At 43.0% G+C, this 23,002-nt stretch overlaps 1 protein-coding gene across 3 annotated transcripts in view; it reads left to right on the top strand.

The window, feature by feature from the left end:
* Nucleotides 1-5,658: 5,658 nt before the first annotated feature.
* LOC309688027 (protein CASP-like) overlaps nucleotides 5,659-23,002 on the top strand; it is a 62,148-nt gene continuing 44,804 nt past the window's right edge. Inside the window, exon 1 of one of the 3 annotated variants that reach the window (XM_082503444.1) lies at nucleotides 5,659-5,822. In XM_082503444.1, coding sequence (XP_082359570.1) covers nucleotides 5,760-5,822 — 63 coding nt within the window. In that variant the 5' untranslated portion in view covers nucleotides 5,659-5,759. The remainder of the gene's footprint in view (nucleotides 5,823-23,002) is intronic. The other 2 variants (XM_082503445.1, XM_082503446.1) reach the window with 2 other exon arrangements.

Raw genomic sequence — 23,002 nt, forward strand, 5'->3', positions numbered from 1 at the left:
TTAATGTCCTGCCTGGGGTTATCTTGTGTTGGGAAGAAATCTACCCAGACATAAGTTATGTAGACAAGTAGTGAGGTTTAACATTATAAACATGTGTGCTTCTTCTCCAAAATAGCAGAGGCTCTTGAGTGCAGAAAATGACACATAGGGATGAGTTTGCTTTTTCCTTTTATTGGTTCAGTTTTATTTATTTTAAGCCTTTTATGCAGCACAAAGCCATGCAAATGTGTCTGTAAATGTACTATAATTAAAGTCGAGCTGATTGGTGATATGGTGACATTTTGCACAGCTCAGATTACAGCCACGACGATACACACAAAGCCTGGCATTTATGTTTGTGTCGTCTCGCCTGCTGGAAGAGAACTTATGTGACATCGTGCTCTTTCACTTGTTGTTGCAGACCTTGAATCTCTCTGGAGAGATCGATATTGCGTCTTTCTTGGTTCAAACATCTCTCCAACAACAGACTTGTGGGCACATGTATGCAATCTAGATAAAAGGACAGAAAAACACACACACACAAAACAGACAGAAGAGCTCTTCATGTCACTCTGTTTTGACCTGGGAAGCCATCAAACTGGATGTTTTGCAGACCCATCCAGTTGTTTGCTACGATTTCCAGACTGCTGTTTACTGCTGCCTTCCTGTCTCTCAAAAGCAATACCGCTGTGTATCTGTATGTGTTTTTGTGGATGTGTGAATCATGCCAGCACACAGAGAAGCATTCAGTTTTTGATGGGACCTCCAGGTCTTCACTCATCTTCCCTATTGATTTTCTCTTGCTCTCCTTTTCACACTCCCAGGGGATTGGATGTCTCAATTGGTCCCGCCGGGGCGAACAGAGAGCGTGAGCGATAAAGAAACAGATAGAAGATGAGGGGAAGAGAAAAGTGAGAGGAGAAAAATGAAGGAGAGAACACAAACAAGGAGAAGAAGAGCCAGGCGGGGCCTGCGGACGCCACGATCGCTGAGGCCCTCGCTGACCCCTGACCTTGATCATGACCTCAGAGGTTGCACCGGAGGTCAGAGGTTGTGTGAAAGTGCCACTGCGGCGATTCACTCCACTGCTGGGTGATGATGATCTTATGCAGCCTCCCCAGCCTGTCTGACATGATCAGTGTTGCACTCTGCCTGCGGCTCCCAAGGGCCACACATCCATCTCTAACCCGGCCACACAAGGCCCGCTAAAAGCACCTTACAGGCAGAGTCAATGAGCAGGAGGAAAAGGGACATAAACAGAGAAAAGTGGGAAAGCTAAAGGACAGAAAGGCTGCTTTTAGCCCGTGGCTCTGGCTCTAGTTGTATAATGGCAGCGACACAGAATCTGTGCCTATTTCTATACATTTAAACTTTAACCAGAAGTACTGATGAGGCTTTTTAGACGTTAAATTTCCAAATCACAACATGTTCCTCCTGTTGTTCGTGTCATGAGCAATTTGAGCTGTTTTTCCTCCCCTCTAATTTTAACCACAGAGTAATAAAAAGGCAAGTTAGAAAAGGAGAAAAAAAACCCACCGAACTCGTGTCATTCATGGCAAACATGCATGAACCTCTGTAGCAGGAACACGATCATTTGTAGGCAGTTTGATAACTCTGACTGTTACTTGTTCCGACTTACACTGTGCACCCCCTGCTGCTTCAAAGTAATCCAGAGCCAAGTGAAGCTTCAGTCAAATCCTCATGGAGATGCTGTGTGTTGAAATGCGGAGTTTGAGAAGAGCACAGCACAAAATCAACTGACTGGTAATGTTCACGGCTTGTAGACTTGTGCGAAAGATCTTTTTTTTTTCTTTTAAAGCTAAATTACATTAGCACATTACACCTTGACAACAATTTGGCATCAACACTTGGAACAATTCATGTAAATAAAAAGCGTAAGACCTCTGTTCTGTTTGGATAAGTGACCATTAGCCACAGCAACATTTAATGGTCTCGCTGATAAGAAAACGCTTTTTATGTGCGTAGATAAGAGTCTAGTCATGGGTTATTGTTAATTATTTTATGGTCTATCCTATTTATACAACTGTCCCTTATTTGTAATGACTGATTTTGAAAGGAAGATTTTAAAAAGGAAGATTTTCACTGTTCCAGAGTTTTGAGTGATTTATTTTTTTGCCTCATGTCTGCCACAGTGTTTCTTTTTTCTTGTACTGAACATGGACTGCATCACGGATAAACAAAGGCACTCCAATCACAATATCTGACTAATTTAGTCATCCCGTGCAAAGCAAAACATCTGCAATAATAAATGAGGCTATCTAAAAGAAAAACCCTGAATAAATGAGTGGAGAGACACAGCCAGTGCAGATGTTTCCACACAGGTGCACTGCATGGTACAATTAAGCAATTAACATCCACTCATGCTCCGTGGCATGTAGATAAATGCTGAGCAGGCCCAGTGGATTCTCATTTTCTACCACAATGGAAGGAGGAAAAGATCCCTTTGAAAGAAGGGGCAGAAGCTTCAGTCACAACGCTCAACTGTTATTTGCTTCATTGACTTAAAGGACATCTGCATTTAGATCCACTGGAAATCATGGTGGATGGTACACAACTGATGACCGTGACGCTCCTTCAAACATTACAGAAGAGCAATCTTAAAGACAGATGTTGTATGAAGGGGAGAAGTTTGCTTTCTGCCACTCAAGGCTTTAGAAGTCAGGTGAGAAACTATAAAGTGTAAAGCAGTCCACAAAGGGGGGAGGTCAAGCTAGGTGTTTGGGTCAAAACAGAAGACTTTCACTCAGGAGTGTCCAACTAGGATCCTTTTTTAGATTTGACTTATTATTGTTATTATATTTATCTATATTTTACAGGTTGGTTAGAGTAAAACATGAATCTGGGTTAAACTCCTCACAACATTAACCAAGTATAAATTGACTCATGTACACCAGCAGTGGCTCTTTTGTACTTTTGGGGGAATTTTTCTTGCACAATTTGGATCGTTTTTCGCTGTTAGACGAAAGGTCAGTGCGAATCAATAAAAACTCACTCTGGTTGTTTGTCACAAAACCGGTTGATGATTGTGAAAATGATGTGAATAATTCAATGTGTGACCTTCGCAGTCACCAGATCTCAACCCGGTGGAACACCTGCAGGAGCTTTTGCACTGGTGTGTTAAACGGCTCTCCCCACCACCACTATCATCAAAACACCAAATGAGGGAATCCGTTTTGGATGAATGGTATTCATCCCTCCAGTTGATTCCCAGAGACTCGGAAACATTGTGACCCAGCACCTTACTAAGTTTGGTTATTATTGCTTTAATTTGTCCCTTGCATGTACATGTCCCATGTTTTTTATCGATCAGCACACGTAACTTTTCCTTTCTGTTTTACTCCTCATACTAATGCCAGCCGCGTGAAAGCCACGCATCATATTCCTTTCAGTGTTTTCTTTGTGAGATGGGAAGAGATAACTATACAAATACAGCATAATGGACACATTGCAAAGCAACTAAGCTAGTACGGATTATCTCAGACCTGTATTTCTGGTTTGGCTTAATGATAGGTAGCATCATAAGTCAGGGAGGCCAGAACAAGGAGACACTGATTAACAAAGGGAAAGGAATGAGAGGATTAAACACAGGATTTATCCGTTCATATGCAGTTTTATCTTAAAAATAAGCACATCTAAACAGCATTCATTGTTTCCTTTTGTAGATCAATTGCTAATAGTATTTAAAAATGACTAGTGAGCAATTTAATGTGAATCACACTTCTATTATGTCCCAGTGATTAAATTAAAGCAGATGTATCCATTTCTTCGTGTGACTGATTCCTAACTGCAATTCGGTCCATTTTTTATTAAAAGCATGTGACTGGGTGTGATTAGCAAACTGAAGCCAGCCTTTAATTCACTGTATTATGTCTATAAATGAAGTATAAAATAAGGCAAAACTATTAAGGCTACATATCAGCTGAGCACTGAGCACCATTCATACTCTTGGGAGGAGGGAGACACAAACAGCTTCAAATCAAATCAACTAATGGCCTGAAAGTTGAGCGAATTCAAAGCACAAAAATGCCCACCTTTGTATTCACAAAAATGCAGTGAAAGAGGCGTTATTATCTATGGCAAATTCTCATGTTATTTTTAGTCAAAGCAATTAGAGTGCAATGGCTGTAAAGAAATGAAAATGATTGAGGGTGGGGGTGGTGGGGGGGTAAAGCTATGAAATATTTTTGTTAAATGCTCCAAGCGTTCAAGGAAAAAAACAAAAAACAACAAAACCCTCCAAAGTGTGAATGCAGGCGTGGATTTTCCACACTGCCAGGCCTCAAAACACACTCAACAAGTCAAATTTGGGAAGCCACAAAGTGCTAAAAATGAAAACAATGTGCAGAGCAGATGTGTCACCCTGATAAACCTGAGCAGCTCGGCTCTGGTTTGGTGTACCCGAAGCCGAGGCGTGATGCGTTTTAAGGTGAACGAGGCGGTGCAGTTTGACACAGGAATTTAGGGCACCCCATACATACAGGGTAATTAGAAATTCTTTGCATATCCCTCTGAGACACGTCCACACACCGAGAGGGTCAGAGGACATGGTCAGCAGGAGTGACGCCTCAGGAGCAGCCTGGGTTCAGTGCATTGCTCAAGGTCGCATCAACAAACGATATACATGCACAGTGACACTGTGACCACTGGGCTGAATGCTGCAGCGCTGACTTCACTGGATTAACAGCACAACAAGCTTATTTGATTAACTAATCTGATTAATATCTGTGCCGCTGAAGAATTCCTTAAACTTAAGGCTCCTGTCCTTAATCAAATTATTGCAAACTGAGAAAACTAAACTAAAAGAAATAACCTGCTCAAAAGCTGGAGGTCACTTCATCTTTTTACCAGTTCTTTACTATTTGTACACTAGATCCAATCTTTTCATAACAAAAACAAAACATTTGCAACAGATCATTTAACTGAGATAATTGTGGCCATATATTTAGAGTTACCCCCCCCCCCCCCCCCCACTCTATTCTATGTTTAGTAGCCCTAATGAATTAAATTATGCTTAAATTCACGGTGAGCCATATTTTTGCAGCTGACTTTGCCACATGTTAACTTTTCTAGTACTGCGAAACACAAGTTGTGTGCTACTTGAATAATGAAAGTTTTATTTTTTTGATGTAAAAAAAAATGCATAAACTACTACTGAAAGGACGTTGATTTTTTTTCTAATGCTGGCTGAATTTGCTGGCACACTGACTGTAGGTGTAAAAAAAGAAAATAAAAATGATTTAACTGTGGTTTGAAATGATCTTCCAGCACAGTAAAGTCAGTAGGAACAACACTGGTCCTGGCTGCTTCCCCCGGTGGGATATATATATTTATTTATTTATCTTAGATATGGCTTCCAAGTAGCCTCCTGGCAATATTTTTGTATGATCTTTGCTCTCCGTAACACTCACACACACACACACACGCACACTGATTAAAAACAAGCTACAGCACGAACCACGGGCTCATCTGGCGCTGAACAACTTCGCCTATTTCAGCGCGATAAAATTGGGAGTAATTTAATGCCGATTCGCTTGTTTACCTGTAATATCTGAATGTTGATAAAATGCTATTTAAGCAATTATAATGGCGTTATTAAGGTGACACTCCTGGAAGGTGACTCCGCTCCGTGAGCCAGCTGCTGCAGGGGCGGGTAGCGGATGTGATCCGTTCCGGGTGTTCCGGCCGCCCGGTCCTCTCCACTGAACTCCAACCCCCGCGCTCTCTATCAGCATCTCATTCCTGTCTCAATATGTCTCAAGATGGCGGCCAATGCAGGATCGATGTTTCAATATTGGAAGCGCTTTGACTTACAACAACTACAGGTCAGTTCAGCCTCTGTTTAAATCGCCTCCGCTTCTTTTCGTTTCGGCCCCCTCGCCTCTTTCGGCGGCCGGGTTTCTGGTCTTTTTCCGCGACCGCCTCGGAGGTGTTTCGGAAGAGAATTCAAGACCTCTTCCTCACATTGATGAAAGTGGCTCTCTTGCTGATCAGAAATTGATCCTCTTTGTTCAATTCAACATCGATCGGACACTGCAACTGGGCAAGCCGGGGCGACGCCGCGGGGATGCGCCGAAATAAAAGCCAAACGGCGGCGCTTTAGCGGAAAGCTCACGGCTGGCTATCTTTATTGCGTGTTCTTCAACTTTTACCGGAGCCAGTAGCCGTAGTTAGCCCGACGCTTTAGCCGTTGTAAGGTTGGATAATTTCGGAGGGGGAAAAAATAAGTGCGACTTATTATACGGTGGCGCTGTGGTGACACCAACCGTTGAGACGGGCAGCACAGACACACAACAGTGTTTTTAGTTGTGTTTTCCTCCCTCTGCTTTTAACTGTCACATCTGTAAGTTTAGTTGAAAGCGGACGGGAACATTAGCAACCTTATCGGCTAACGGCTGTGAAACAGTTTATATTAAAGTCGTGTCAGAGATTATGCTTGATGAACTCGGCCGTCTTTTTTTTTCTCGGTTTCCCCTGCACACACAGTGAGGTTTTCACAGACGTTGCCACGTCTGTGGGAAGTGGACAGGACGGGACAGTGTTTGTTGACGCGACGCAATTAAAAACACGAACGTTGGAAATGTGATAGATCATGACCTTGTGATTATGATCAACTCCCAGAAATGTCCCAGCCTCGCACGCTCGAGCTCGCTCGCGCGCGCACGTTCGCTAATCTCGGCGTGCACGGAGGAGATAGATCCGTGGCACAGGAAGGGAAAGAAAGAAGGGGGGGGGGTACGAGGAAAATATTGGGCCTTATTCATTGCGTGAATATAGCCTGTGTATATTAGAGCGTGTTTGACCTATCACAAGACGTGTAGACAATGGCACTGTTGTGTTTTCCCGTGGCATTTTACATGCATTGCTGCATTTTAAATTACAGTTTTATGAATATTAGTAGCCCCAGTTGCTGTCGTCATTAACATAAAGATTGCATTATGTAGGCTTGGCCCAATTGTTCATACATTTATTTTGCAAACCGCATGGGCTTTGGGGTTTAAACTTTTATTTAGGTCATGATGCCCCTATGACTGGGTAGACAAAAGGACAGTGAACAAGTCTTCCCAGCGGGGCTTTGTGTTGCACTTACGCCACATCATCAAGGCTTCACTTCTCCTATTTATTTGATCCTGTTCAGTCCTCCTACTCATGCCCCCTTGTTCATGCATTATGTAAAAAAAAAAAAAAAATTGAGACTGCTTTCTCTTGTCTTTCCTCACTATCTATCTCCCACCCCCTTCCTGCTCCCTTCCAATCTTTCGCTCCTTCTCCTCCCTCCCCCTCCCTTCCTTTTATATTTTTTTCCCTCTCTCCTCTCTCTCTCTTTCTCCTCTGGCCCTTCACCCTGCTTTCACCTATTCTGCCCACTCTGAACTGGTGTGTGTACGCGTGTGTGTGTGTGTGTGTGTGTGAATTTGTCTGAGATCAGTCTTTTTTTCGTAGATTGACTGCCAGCACGGACAGTGAAGGCACTGCCAGCAGCCAGGACATGAAAAATGCATCGCATAAGTTTGTGATAAGGCCCTGGGTAATTATGGCAAAGGCCCCTATCACAAGCGATTAGTCAGGACAGTGAATCTGAGCGTGTGCAAAAAGGCTGGCGGTTGGCAGGCCTGTCTGCAGGATAGGAATCAGTCGGAGCTGGTGTGTGTGTGTGTGTGAGAGAGAGAGAGAGAGAGAGAGAGCAGAACATTCACTGTCTATTATTGATGACATCTTATTTACTCTCCCTCCCACTGAGAGGCTCCTAGAGGAAAGCCTTCAGATAAGGACCTTTTTCTTATCCATTTTATTTCTTCTTTTTGGGAGGATAATGTGGGGGTTAGCATGATATGATCGTGGTCTACACACGGCTCTGTCAGCCACTTGCTTTCGAATTTGCTTCCCTCTCCTTGTAATCGACGGGCAGTTCGCGCCGTACTTAGACTCGCAGCCTGATTCGTCTGTGCGAGAAGCACCAGCAAAGGAATGTTTTCTTTTCTTGTTTCTTTTGATGATGAAAATCCAACTCAAGCTAGATGTCAGTAGCTTTAAGCCATCATAGCGTGTATTCCTCAGGCTCCGACTGCTGATGTTCATTAAAATCCTATTTGATCAGTGTGTCCCATTCCCTGTGTGAGAAACTAGCTAGGTGGTTGTTACAGGACAGAGAGTGCTTTGAAACAGCACAGCGAGCTGTTAACTTGTCTTCTCTGCATGCCTTTTTCTCTCTCTCTCTCTCTCTCTCTTCCCCCCCCCCCCCCCCCCCCCCCACCAGCACCACCACCACCACTACGAACACAAATGGGTGCAACAGTGATGCTTTTAGCAAGGTCTTGCACACTTGCAAAGTGGATCAGTGATTCAGAGATGATGGCAGGGTGACAGTGAATTACAGATGGAGAAGGCTTTAACGTCTGTAATCCCTGTCCGTCCATTACAGAGTTGAGTTTCTTTAGAGGGGATCATCACTCTTCTCTCCTGTTGTTTTTTCCTTTTCCTTTTTTTTTTTTTCTTCCTTTTTTTTGACCCAGTCAAGCAGTTTGCTGGAACATTGCGTTTCTGCTTGAGAGTGGTGAGAGATTGCGCTTCATTACAGGCGAGCCTTAATAAGATATGAGTGAATAGCTGGGCCTTTATACCTATGGTTTGCGTATTTTCTGTGAAAGCGAGGAAAATTAGGAACAGACCATTCTGTTATACATAATTCCCAATTTAGGCCTAATAGCCTACATCTCACCTCATAACATTTCCTGGAACAACGCACCCCCAGAGCCATTTTGAAAAATAGTTCGCTATGTTAGTGGACAGCTAAATAGTGACTTGGATGAAAGCTGATATAGACCCCAGTTCTTATTCACCACCTCCTAATGGGTAAATTTTGGAAAAGGGTTTTGTAAGTTGATCCCAGAGCCATGGTCAGTGGCAACCTGAGTGGTTTAAATCTCTCAGCGACTGGCTCGCTGTTGTCTGCAGGAGTTTTAGTGTTAATTTATGAGCTGGTTGTCTGAACTCACTGGTGGGATATTTTTACCCCTCTGTTGCTGCACAGGCTGGGGGAGCATAGAGGAAGGGGGGCATCACGTCATGCTTTTACTGTAGCCAACCGCTTCTCTGCCCAGTGACAAAACCTGGCATTGGGACTGAGGTTTCACTGTGTGTCGGTGGGTGGTGAGCGACTAAGCATGAGTCAGACAGAAGGACGAGTGCATGTCAGGTCTTTGGGCTGTCCTCCGTCTACTCTGGTGGGAAGCTTTGTCATCTTACTTTCTGAGAGGTTATAGTGTAAACGTGTGGAGACAACAAGGTGCAGCTCTCAGAAAAGTCAGGGGGGAGGAAATAAAACTCAAACTTCTCATGGACCTTATCACTGGTTAATTCTCAGCAGAGGCCCATACTCCCCAACTCCTCAGCGATTACGCGTACGTCACTCTCGGGCTCGGTTTTCTTCACCCTCCCTCTGAATCGAAGAGACGAGTGTCTAGTTTAGATTCACTTCATCCGATTTATTATAAATATTAAATGTATTCCTGCATGAGAGGCATAATCTGACTTTTTTTTCTTTTTGTTTGTTTGTTATTTTAACTTTGGCAGGGTAAATGAAATTTGGACCAGTGTCATCTGATGTTTGAACAAAAGATACAAAGCACTTAACAGGAGTCTAAAAATAGGGGCAGCCAAACAGATGGAGTCAGCAGCTCTCAATTCAGGCTTTATGCAAAAGTGCGCACCAAACAGATTTTTTACCTTTTTGAAAAAGTCTCTGCTATATAAAAATATAACCTCATGTTTTTGTGTTCATCTTTGTCATTTTTTCCCCTCTTTCGATCAGAAAACCAAAAACCAAATGAAATAATTGTCTCCTTTATAGTAATTCCATTGTGGTACTACGGTTTAATTACATTAAAGTTCAGTTTTGTTTAACCCAAGACAACATTTATTATGTTGAAAACGTGAGGTAAAACGGAAAATCTGCTATGATTTGAACGCAGGGCGTGGATACGACATGAAGATGTTCACATTTCCTCACATTTTTTCTTGTTTTTCTTACAACAGTTATGCCTTTGGGGCTTAATATACTCCCTGGTTTTTATAGTGTTAGTTTATGAGTGTGTGAGGTATAATTTCTGAACATTAGGGAATGCATTTTTACCAATCTCCGTTTTTATCAGTGTGTATTCAGCTCAAACACTAAACTACTTAAACCATGCGAATAAATCACAAAAATAAGGGTGTCAATATATTTAAAAAGTGTTTTCAAACATCAGCAATAAATAAAATCTCTGTTATAACTCTTTGTAGGCAATATGTTTACCAGCTCAGATCAGTAGCTTGCACCCTTAACAGTATCACTGTAAAGTTTGGAAGCTGTGATAATATTTAGAGAAACTTTATCCAGGATCAAAATGTGGGCCCATGTAAAAATCGTCCGCCTTCCTGCTTTTTCTTTTTTTTCCACTGCATAATACAAAAACTTACACCCAACAACCAGCAGCAAGAGCATAAGGGGGCAGTTTGCAGAGACCTATTTTCAAGTGGCAGGCATTATTTACAGACCCACTTGGAGTCTCTCTCACCTACAGCATCATAGAGTTTCACCGTATCTCATGACAGAAGCATCCATTATCACGCTGCTCTGTATTCCAGCAGAGAGAGCAAGGGGCTACTGTGAGCGGACACTTCTCTTTAGGCTCGCTGTGGAATATACTGGCTCTTTCCACTTGTTCCAGGATGATGCCCACTTTATTTAAAAATCAAGCGCGCACTTGAAACGGCGCCTCAGAGGCTGATGTATTCCTGCAGTCTGGTGTTCATCTTGTAATATTAAGCCTAAGGTTTTCAGTAAACAGAAATCCTGCATTCCCGAGAGGGAAATGCGTCTTGTCTTGAGTTTGCTGCGAAAGTCAAAATGCAGAGAGAGAGGTGAACGCCGACTGGAGGCTTAGAGCCACTTTTATAACAAAGCAGTCCACTCATACCCCTTTTTTATATGTACTTACATATGTTTTACATGCCTCCCATGTTTTTACATGTATGTGACCTACAGATTGAACCTCATATTTTTAATGTGTACCTGTCAAACAACATTTAGGGGCGCTACTGTAAAATTATTTAAATCTCCTCCATTCCCTGATCTTCTATCATTCAAGTAATTAATTGTGTTTTTTAGTCTTTGCCTTACTTTACAATCTCCAGAGTCATTTTCCACTCCACATGCAATAAATGAAGATTACAATTAAGCGTGGTAACCTCAGAAATGTGTGGTGAGAACCCACCCCCCGTGAATAATGCTTTTGTGAAAAAACTGACTTAAAGCAGCTGAGGAAATCTGAGCTTTTAGAAGCTGTTTGATTGGCTGTTAAGTAGCAGATTTCTGATGACCCGGCAAGAAGCGTCTGGGTGAGATTTGAGGCATTTGGAAGAGTTTAAACAAGATGTTAACATGGAAACATAAACAGAGGCAGCAGACCAGAAAACGAAATGGAGTCTCATTTCCACAAGGTACCACAATGTGATAATTTAGCCCAACTGCAGATGGTCACACACTGGGGGCCATGTTTTTTAACGGTTTAACTAATGTAGTTCTACACGAGTGTGTCAAAATCAGTTTCTGCAGCAGAGACTCCAGGGTTTTTCCTGCCTCAAAGTGGGCCTTTTGGGGGGGGGGTGACTCCACACAGAAGCACGGCTGGTGTACATATATTTAATGCAAAGAGTCTATGTTGCCTTAATCTAGAACAGACTGCATTTTCCTCTTATTTTTTTTGGTGTTTTAATAAATAAAAACCTACTTTCATCTTGAGTAAATAAATCCCCACTTAAAAACCTAAAAACCTGTCACGGCCCTGGTGATTTTCTTTTTCTTCTTTCTTTTGGATTAAGGCCAAAACCCTGTTACTCTGTGGCCTTCGCTTGACTGCTGTATCCAAGCTATTGGTGAACCACTTGTCCTACCTAATTTTAGTGCTGTTTATCTCACTGTTATCAAGGCGTCTCGGCTAAATAGGTTCTGAGGAGCCTTATGCAGACCTTATCCCATGTCAACCCATGACACCAGTATCAGTGTCCTGTTAGATCATTGACCATAGGTATTGAATTCTAATAGGCCTATTGGTGTGTCCTAATGGTCCAAGTATTGAATTATGATATTGGCAAGGGCTGATGGCCTCTAGATTGAATTATGATATTGGTATGCTGCGGGCTAATGGTTCTCAGTATTGAATTATGATATTGGTGCACTTTGATGGTGAAGGGATTGAATTATGATATGGGCAGCTATCTGCTAATAGCTCACTCTGTGTAATTTTCAATGTCAATCATGGCTTCAGTTGCTAGATCCATAGCCGGCCCTAAGGCTCAATACATCAGTGGAGTCAGGTGGGAAAAGCCTTCACCCTTTAGACTCGGCTCTCACTCCAATTTACTTTCCGTTACAGTCTCCTTTTTCACTTTCTTATTCAGTCCATCAGGGGTTTTGTTGCTGGACTCATTGCATCAATCTAAGAATAGGTGTAGAAATTTATTGTTTTTCTTTTCTGTACACTTTCTAGCCTTTATTCTCCCAGAATATGAGGGCTAGAAATGGCATGTTTTAATAAGGAGCCGGTTATAGATGTTAGATTAGGTAAAGAGTTTTATTGATTGCCTGTCCCTCAGTAGCTGTGTGTGGATTTAGGCTCTCTTGTTTTTTCCATGCACAGTTTTATGTTATAAGGCTCCTAATGTTTAAGTAATGGCTCTGAATATGAGCTAACTTAATTTCAGTAAGTGTCCACACCTTTGCCGTGTTTGTGTTGAGCTCATTCCCATTTTGGTAGTTTAAAAGCAACCAGAGCTGCAATAGTCCTGCTGCCAGCTCACGGAGTAAATGGACGGCCTGCTTCTGTGTCAGCCCTCTAAAAATAACACAGACTGCTGGCTGGGCTCAGCAGAAAACTACCACCGATTATGATGATTCAACTACCCTGTATTCACAGGTGCGTGTGTATATATGTGTGTGTGTGTGTGTTACATGGGGGTGGGTTGTGCTTAACAAATAGTTTTCTGCATTTGGTACAGTGTTCACTGGTTTACTTTTAGTTCTTTCTTAGGTTGGCAAAACTTTTGTTCAAGTCAGGAGAATTTGTGTGCTGTTGAGGTGAACCACAAAAGAAATCTTTCTAATTTGAGTCATGTTAATGAAGTGAAAACTTTATTTATAGTGGACATCAGTGGATGCAGTGGGTCCTTGCTACTTTAACCCTAGTTAAAGGCCGGTCCATGGCTTTGGGAAATTGTATACGAAGAACGTCCTGTATCTGCTAAATTCATTGAGCGTCCTCAGACGGTACGTTAACCTCTTTCTGACCTTTGACCCGAGCAGCTGTCTGACTGGAGTCAGGGTTTGGATGAACTCTGACCCTGAAGACCCCAGTATGACCTGGGCTGTCTGACTGGCCTAACCTTTAGAGCTAACAGATGATGACTTCACCATCTGTCTAGCCTCCTTGAACTTGAACTTGTGTGAAAATGGGGGTGAAAAAGAGAAGAGGAGAGAAAACGGTGTCACAGTTTATGCAGGCGGTTTTCCTGCCGCGTATCTGTTTTAGTTTTAAAGCTAAATTACCGAGGTGAGAGGTTTGAAACGTTAGGTGTTGTTTAGCTCTTTGCGTATAATTTGTGAGCTCCTGCTCGAGTTGGAGGAGTCTGTGTGCCCCAGTTAAAAAGCATAAAATTGGCTGTACATTGCTGAGCTTTTAAAAACGGGGGTGGGAAAAAATAAAAGTGAGAGTTGCCTCTTGAGGAAGGGGGAAGGGACTGTGTTTAGTAGACACAGGCTCATCCGCTGACTGCTGTCTGACCCTGAGTTCAGTGGTATGGTTATTAATAGGCCCAGAGGCCTCAACTTCCAGGAGGCCCTCTGATCAGCTCCAGATGTGGAATGAGTGAGGACAAATCTACGCTAGCCTATCCATGTTTCACATGAAGCAGAAAGTAGGAGAGATAGGCATTTGGTGCGACTGATAAAGAGTGAGGGAGGGAGGAAGGGAGGGACGGGAGACCTTTCCACAGCAGGAGTGTGTTTTGTGAGTCTTTGTTTTCGCGTGTGTGTGTGTTTTTTCGTTTATTACACTCTCTGCCCTCAGACCAAAAGACCATAAAAACGTATGGCATCACCATGGCGACCATAATAACTACCTATAAAACAGCGTGTAAACTGTGAAATAAGACAAACAGACCAGAACAGCCCTGGCTGGCTGACTGAATGGCTGCCTTCCGCCATAAAACTATTTGAGAGCCAGACTGAAGGAATGCCTCGGAGGCTGCTGTGGCTGTCACGACACATGAAAGGATTAGGCTCTGTGTTTTATCTCCTCTTTATCTGATGGTAATGGATAAGCTGAGTGTAGCCTATCATCTGACGCTTGGGCCGGGGGTTTGATGTTTTAGTAGGGTGACGGTTTGTTGAGTTGACCGCTTTGGTCTATTGATTGCTGTTTGATGGTTTTGATATGTAGGCTGTGTGGAACAGGTCAAGTCTTTTATGCAGTGAAGGCTCCAAATAGCTTTTAGCTGTCCTTCACTCCCCCCATTACTCTAGTGGTTCGTTTGATGTTTGGATCAATCAATAGAAAGAGCCTGCGCTCTTACACATGCTCCATCCTACTTCCCACTGAGCTCAATTCCTCTTCCTTCATTGTGCAGGCTTTATATCACATTCTCTCAACACAGAATAAATGATATAATTACAACCCATTACTTAGCCTAACGCAAGCTAATTATTCTGTCATTACTGTAAGGATTAGCTATGCTCATTCTCTCTTTCGCACTGTGTTCCTCTGCCTTTTCCTCTCAAAAGTCATGCAAGCAGAACAGAGCAAACTCTTACTCATAAAGGCTGAGTAAGACTAAGCCCTGGGACATGTTCTGTTGATGTTGATTGTATAGACCATGGGTGTCAAACTCAGTCAGGACGCAAGGCCACACTAGAAAGTAGTGACAGCACAGACTGGACACATTAAAGAGTCTCGACATACAGATATGTCTAAACTAATGAGGCATTTTGATGTATGCTTTTAATTTATGCGAAGAAATCAACATGCTGCGTTTATAGGCTGTGGCACAGCTCACGCTGATGTGTCATCAGGCGTCTAGAAAATTACTGGATACAACAGATAGACGAGGCTAAATTAAAATGTGGAAAAAGGGCATCACGCAGAGCAGGGATTTAATGTACCAGAGGCACATGAGAGTGATGCACACCTTTTTTTTTTCTTTCTCTCTTTTCTCTTTTTTTTTCTTCACTGTCTTGTAACTGTGCCAACAGTGCGAAGCTGCTCCTCGTCCTTATATGGAAGTCAAAGTGAATTACAACAAATCAAATAGGCTAACGAATTGAGAACAGATCAAATCTTAACTGAATTAGAGGAACTTTGAACACTGCTCCATTGTCAGAGCTCACAGACTTTGAAAGCTAAAAAGGTGTGGACGTTTGCACCGTTACACTGCTATCTTGCACCTGTGATTTTCTTTTTTTTTTTTTTCTTTCTTTTTGGTCATTATCAGGGTTTGTTTTTTTTTTAACCTTGCATATAAAACATTCTGGCTTCCACTGAAGAGGTTTGGGCCTTCCACCAAAAGAAATTCACTGGGACTGTGATAAAAATATTTTAAGTGGGGGTTTAATCTTTCCAAGCTTAAAATACATTTTTATTTATCAAATTGCCAAAAATATCAGGGAAATGAACAGACTTGTTTTTAATTCAAGTAGCACAGGCTGTTTGCCTTAACTTTATGAAACAATTTAGGCGCAACCTGTGCCACCGGCCGTGCTTGGGTGTGTACTCACCCCTCCCAAATGGCCAGGTCCGAGCCAGGAAAAAACGCGATTATCCGCCAATTGTTGCTCGTACCTGCATTTGAAGTCATTTAAAGTAATGGCGGCACTCTAAAATTGTCGGGCCCCGGGCTCGTGTGTGTGTGCTACCGGGCCTGAAGAGCCACACTCTTCTTCCAGACTTGATTAATCCCTATCGCCCCTTTCCATGATCGCAGTTTCCATTTTTTAGTCCGTATCTGTGCACTCATCCCCTCCCCAATCTCCTCTCACTGGCACAGAATGGCTTCCTGGCAGAGTGGAGGCATTAATTCAGGGATGAGAGGTGCGATACTCTCACCCTCTCTCTCTTTCTATGTCTCTCTGGTTCTCTCGCTCTCTCTCTATCAGCGCTGTGTTTGTAATGCGTGGCCTTTATCGTAGCTGAAACAGCTCACTACCCTCTGATCCTATCTCAGATCTCAATATCCTAGCCGTTCCACCCTGTAAACGCAGGGATGAAAAATCTTGCCCTTTCACCAATGCATTACACCCTAGCATATCGCCATACCCCTCTCCTCCCATTGCACACTCCACACCACTCACCCTTTGTGACACAGGCCTCCAGCTAAATTCAAACTCTGCAAAATGAGACCAAGTGAGCTGCACTTCTTCCATGCCAGAAACCATCTTAGTCTCATTATATTTGTATTTAGGCTCAGGCCGGGCTTCTGAATCCCCTTGTCAGATGATAGGTCAGGCAAAATAATGACTAGCTCTCAGTAAGCTTCAGGAGAGTTAAGGCTTGGATGTTGGGGAGATAAAACAACAACCAGTCTCTCAGCAGAGAAACATGGATCAATACAAACGAAGCTGCGGTGTAAAAAGGCTGTTTTTGATCCAGGCTTGCGTCAGCATCGCTGAGGTGAGTCTTGACAGCTCCTGTGCTGTTGGTAGATATGGATCTGTGTTCAAAAAAAGGAGCAAAACGCTCAGGGACCACAAGCGTCTTGTTAGACTATGGAGAGTGTTAGGCTGACCCCCGCCCCCAGCCGCTCTGCACGTAAACACAAGAGACGTGCACACCATTTCACAAAAGCACACACCAAAAAAAAAAAAAAAAGTGCTCCTCAGTTGTCAGTAAAACTCTTGTAGCGAGGAAAACTTTGTGGCTTTCACTCCAATGGGTGAGAGGAAAAGCACCCCCCCCCCCCCCCCCCAAAAAAAAAAAAAAAAATCAACAAAAAAAAACAGAGATTCAGGTAGATACAACTTGCGTCTTCAAACTCTGTGTGGTTTTGTGAACACAGTATCTGCTGGCACATTTAAAGTTGTGCACCCCGCTATGTCAAAGGTAGAAAGGCAGACAGGCAGCCAGGATTGTAAGTCTCTTATCTGTGCTGCTGTTGTGCTGTGTTTTGAGGGGGCGTGCCTGTGATCTGTGATCATGTACCGTGTCGTTGTAGCGAGCGTGGCTGTCGCTCCTGACTGAGCTGCCACCCCGCGACTCCACCCCCACACACAGTGGGTTTGGCATACAAAACAGTCAGCCGCATAGGGGGTGGAAAGCTGTGCTGGGAGTTTGAAAGGTAGGCCTCGTAGATTTCAGATAAGACATCTTTCCAGACGCCTTTACTGTTTACTATCATAACCACATAACAGCCTCAGACATGTCGGAGATAAAAGGAAAGATTAGCGACTGCACTGGCAAGACAGAAAACTTCATCTCTTAAACATCTGTGTCATGTTGCCAAGCACAGAGGCAGGAAAAGGCTTCTCACGTTGTAATGAACACAAGAAAGCTAATATGTTTTTGTTTTTTAACAGTACCCTCCTCTGTAGTCTGACTAATATGGTGTTAATATTACTGAGAAGAAGCGGATGTATTTTTGTCTGTCCCTTTCTACGCCTGGCTCGAATTCAAGGGTGGTACTCCGTTAGATTAATGTGTAAAACATGCACCGAATGTGGCGCAGTTAACCTACATGGTGTTTGGACTAAAGGAGTAGTGGCAGTCTACTTGGCATGTGTGACTGCAGACGGGGTGTAAACAAAGTGTTTCTAGCAGTTACAGTCCCAATTATTCTACAGAGAAGGAGCTGAAGCAAATCCTTGTGCGCTGTTCTCTCCTCGGCGTGCACTCCTGGTCACCGTACGCTCCTGGCAGCACAGACGGCAGCTGCAGATCGACTTCACACTGTGTACATAACAATAACTTTGTTGTCATTCCACCAGCCTATCTGTCTCGTCATCGTCGGAGCGTGAGGGCAAAAGAAATTCCACAAAGTTTTGATACCTCAATTAAAGTGCGTCTGTCTCCTGTTATCTCATTTAGGCTGTAGTCAATATGATTGGCATAATAAGACATGCCTGATTGGGGCCTCCCATTTAATTAATCAGTCTCACTGTATCATCACCTGTGGCTCATTAGAGTAATTAGAGTGAATTAGTCAGATAGAAGGCCTCTCTCTGCCTGCAGACGAGTGTAAGGAATTTCATTAGGAGTGATGAACACACATACATACACCTTGGGTCTGATGGCCATTGGTAATGGGATTTGTTTACCCGTGACTCTTATCAGCGATTACTAATATTACCGCAGCGGTAGGATGGAGAGACGCTCATTTCATGTCGAGCGCAGCCTCTTCCTCCTCGCTGCGAACGTGGCTACCCGTGCCAAATTCCGCCGGGCGAACATGTTAGCAGACTTCCTCTTTTGAAACGGGAGTTCAAAAGAATGTGGAAAGACTGGGCTCCCCAAGTTACTGCAGCGGCCTGTCTGTGCATTCATGTGAGAGCACACGCGTGTGGAGCAGTGTGCAAGAGGCTTCTTGGCCAAGTCGGTGTTGAAGTCTCTCTAGGGAGTGTTGGCAATCTGTTCCAATCGTCTTTACAGCTGACCAGACGACCAAATGAACCAGGACAGGGACTGCTGCTGTGGGCCAGTCCAGCCAAGCCAAGCAGGGCTGTTACAGCAATCACACAGACATTACAGCCCACTTAATGCTCCCCTGCACAGACCACGTTCCTTCCTCGACTAAAAACTAGACAGTGCAGATTCAAAAATAGCGCTGGTGTTGTAATGAGCAGTTATAGAATATATTAAGTAGTTTTTTTCCCTCTTAAATGAAAAGTAAAATCTTTCAAAGTCGAGCCAAGGAGAGCCAGAGAGTGTTGACCTCAGAGGCTGAGCCTGAAGGCCCCAAACCCAGCAGTTTTTCATGCTTGATGGTTGTCTGCAGGCTGTTCACTGAAGTATTTACATTATCTAAAGGAAATGCATTTTCTTCTTGAGTCTTGTAATGCAAAATGTGGATTGTGTTCATTTACCCGGTTTTCTATCTTCACTTTTAGGGTTTTGTCTCCTTGTCAGACTAATTTGTAAGGTTTGTGTGTGCGTCTTATGTCTGTTACTGATGTCAAACAAGATAGAAGGAAAATCCCAGTTGAATGCCAGATGGCTTAAACCCCTGTAGAGAAGCCTTTTTTTAAATTTGAAAAAACATTTTTTTTTTTAAACAGTAATCAACCTCCAAAGTTTTGAGCCTAATAAACTTTATCAAAGTCATTAAAATAACATGTAGCGAAGCATTTTTTAAAACCCTGTGATAATAAATAGAAAACAGGAAATTTAGTTAAAAATATGCAGCATAAGTAACTGCAAGGATAAGACTTTTTAGATTTCTTTTATTTAGGATTTTTTTTTCTGCCATGTTTGTCCTTTCTGACTTCTTTGTTCAGCTCTGAAACTTGCCAAGGCACTGCCCACTCCTTTCTGCCAGTCTGCACACGCTGTTGCTGTTTGTGATCGCTGTGGTGACTCGGATAGATAGTGACACATGTCACCATGCTTTTCATTATGAAAATGAAGGGTCTTCGTGGTTCTATTTAGCCATCTATTAATCTAGCTATCTGCTATCTTTAGTCAGGACGGTAACATAAACTCCAGAGTACATGCTAGCAAGTATCACGTAGCTGGACTGGTTAAGCACTGACAGTCCTAACTGCAAATAATTCAGGCAGCTCGGATGGTTAGAGTTTATACATTAACATTCATATTGTGGAAAAAGTGTCCGCCTCTTTTAACCCTTGGTCAACAAGCTAACTTCCCAGGAAACCTGGAGATATGGCGAAGAGAGCGGCAGCATTTTACAGCTATGAATATATTTGCCCTATGGAAATGTGGCATGACAGTTTGACTCCTGTAGTCCACACCATCCAATGCGAGAAACTTAACAAGTTTGAATTTGATTTAGAAACAAAAATGAAAGAAAGAAGTGGGCATTGGAAGCATTTTTTTATATATATTTTAAGGAGGATGAGGGAATCAAAGACCTCACCAGTGTTCAGTATAATTTTTTTTAATTTTCCACTTCATACAAAAACAGCATCCAGCCGAGAAAACACAGAACTGTTTGTTCAGTGTTTCACTAACGTGCTTAAACATGACAACTTCATGTGCAGTAAAATTGAGCTTAATATAGAAATGTTAATGGTTTTCTAATGGTCGTGTGTGTGTGTGTGTGTGTGTGTGTGTGTGTGTGTGTGTGTGTGTGTGTGTAACGAGCAGGCAGCGGGGATTGTGCACTTTCCGATGTTACGCTCTATCAGCAAGATGAGTGTAAAGTCTGCCTGTGTCTGCTGATGTGGGCAGAGGGGTTTGCTGCATAGTCAAAACCTGACTGAGTGTGAGGGTCCTTTTTTTTATGTCGTCCCCCCCCCCCCCCCCCCCCCTCTCTCCCCCCAAACTAAGACCATGCCCATAATTACTTGCCCACTTGGCCATGAATCAATCCTCTTTCATGTGTGATGTGTTTATTTAGCTTAGCAGTGAGAATTTTTCTTTTTTTGGAGCGAGGATTTGGTAACACATTGGGATATATGCAGGGTATTGGAAAGGGATTGGACAGAATCAAGGGCATTGGAGATTGGCACATGACCTCTTAAAGCAGAGCCCTAGTGGAGGATTGTGGATATTTCACTTTTATGAGCACAAAAACGGATCTTATTGATCAGCTTAAATGAATTGATTTACCTGCTTTGTTGAATTCCTTCAACACCGTTTTGCATAAAATTCGTGGACTAATGTGCATATCGGAATGCATCCTGAGAGCTCCTGTCAATAAAAAGACAATGTTGTTGCAGGATTTTTCTTCATCTGAGTAAGCAATACTATAAGCCCTGCGTTTACAGTGACTGTGAAAGGCTACAAATGAACAGCAGTGTATAACAAAGGAGCCATGCAGTGTGAAAGTTATGATCTCTGTAAACCCACAGTTGAAATAAGAGTGGAGAAATGAAAGCAGTTGTAATGGGCTTATTCAGACGTTACCTACGCTCTATCGGCCATCCATACTATTTCACATTTGCAGAATTCGCATCACATCATTGCAGAGGGAGTATTTCTGTTTTCCAAATGTATTCCATGTGCCTAATCACACAGCTGGGATGATTAACAGCAACCACACTTCGGGGATACACTGAAATTTACCCTCGTTGCTGCCAATTCCAGCTGAATTCACATCAGGCTTTAAAATAAAATTTCAGCGAGTGATTATAGTCCACGCTGATCAGAAAAACAAGGCTTCATGCATCATATCGTCGTCATATCAATTTGATCCTTGTATCTTGAACATACTGGGCCCTGTATTCTTGTTCCTGTAGCTAATCTTTACCAATGCAATAATTACACCACTGTTCATGAACTAGAACATTCAGTTTTTGACAATTAATTTAACATGATTAAAATTTATCAGGTTCCTCCTTTCATCAAGCGATGCACAAGCCTCTGCGCACGCTCGAGTTCACTAACAGATAGTGCAGCTGCTCCATGGCCATGGGCAGACAGGCTGCTACATCAACTGCTCCATGGGCAGTGAGAACAAGATGGCATGTAAGCAAGTGAGCAGTTTTTTTTTTTTTTTTTTCTCTCTCCCCAAACATCCTGTTTCTCCTGCATAAAATCCATTGCAGGGGACAGTCGACAGAATCCATTTGTTATACTTTTTCATGGTTTGTGGTTAAAACGAGATCACGGCTGGTCAGGGAATTAAACGTAATGCTGATGGAGGGGGAAAAAAATCTCCTAATTAGTTCTTGATCACACTGTTTCTTCAGAGGGTTGAAATTTCTTGTGTGTTTTTGGGGGTGGGGTGTATAGGCAAAGTGGGGAGGTGGGCATGTGTGCGTGAGTGTGTTTTGGGACCTTGTCAGCAGACTGAGCCACAAGGGCCCCTGTGGTAATGTGTGTATTAAATGATTAGTGCGTTAGTTAGCATAACGGCCCTTCAGCAGCGTTTAATCACTCTCAAGGGTGGGCGGCCTCACAGGAGGTGAATGGGGGGGGAGAGAGAAGGGGAGGCGGGGCAAAGGCAGAAGAGAGATTTAAACTGAAGAGAAGGAACTGCTGGTTGAATGAGTGAGTAGATGATCTGTAGAGAGTATGGAAAAATGAGGGAGCGAGCATGACGGAGAGCAAGAATCCAGCCGAAACATAATCCAGCAGCACTCTCACACACTCAGCGGAGAGCGGAGATACAATCTTTACAAGGCCTGAACGGCTTGTTAATGTCAGCACACGGCCCATCAGCTGGAACAAGTCCCATAAATAGCTATTAATAACAGTGCAAAATGGATGTGGACGAAGGTGGGACCTCCGTTCAGCCTTGACAACTGCTGCTGTTGATAATTGTGTTTTTGTTGTTATGTGGTGAGGAGTCACCTGGTAGTCAATAATTGGTTTGAAATGCCTGGGCATTTACTAGTAGTGGTTAGAGCGGTAACTGATTGACTGCCAGGGTGAAAGGCCGTCAGGTTTTTCCTTGGTGGGCCGTTGGTGTTGTGGTTCTGCTTTCTGAACAGGTTAATGCTCCAGCAAAACCAGTGGAACTTTATGATTTGATAGGCCTGTGCCAGAGTGGTCACAGACATATTATAGGTCAAAAATAATAATTTAAAATACAAAGCAACCAATCATATGTGTGTGTTTGTTTGTTTGTTCTTTACTTTATGCCTCAAATTTTTAAAACTGGCTGTAATATGTTTTGTGTAGACCCCAATGAAGGCCACAAGCTGAAGCACATCAAAGGTTTAGTTTTTAGAAACCTCTACTCTGTGGCCGTGTTTTCGGCCTACTGCAGCATTCTGAATAATATCAGCAAAGCAAATAGGTCCAACAGTTTGCAGTCTAGTCATAAAACAGCTCCCATCTTTTAATCGTAATTGATAACA

Source organism: Aulonocara stuartgranti (genome assembly GCF_965226115.1).
Source record: "Aulonocara stuartgranti genome assembly, chromosome: 14".
NCBI classification, from domain to species: Eukaryota; Metazoa; Chordata; class Actinopteri; order Cichliformes; family Cichlidae; genus Aulonocara; species Aulonocara stuartgranti.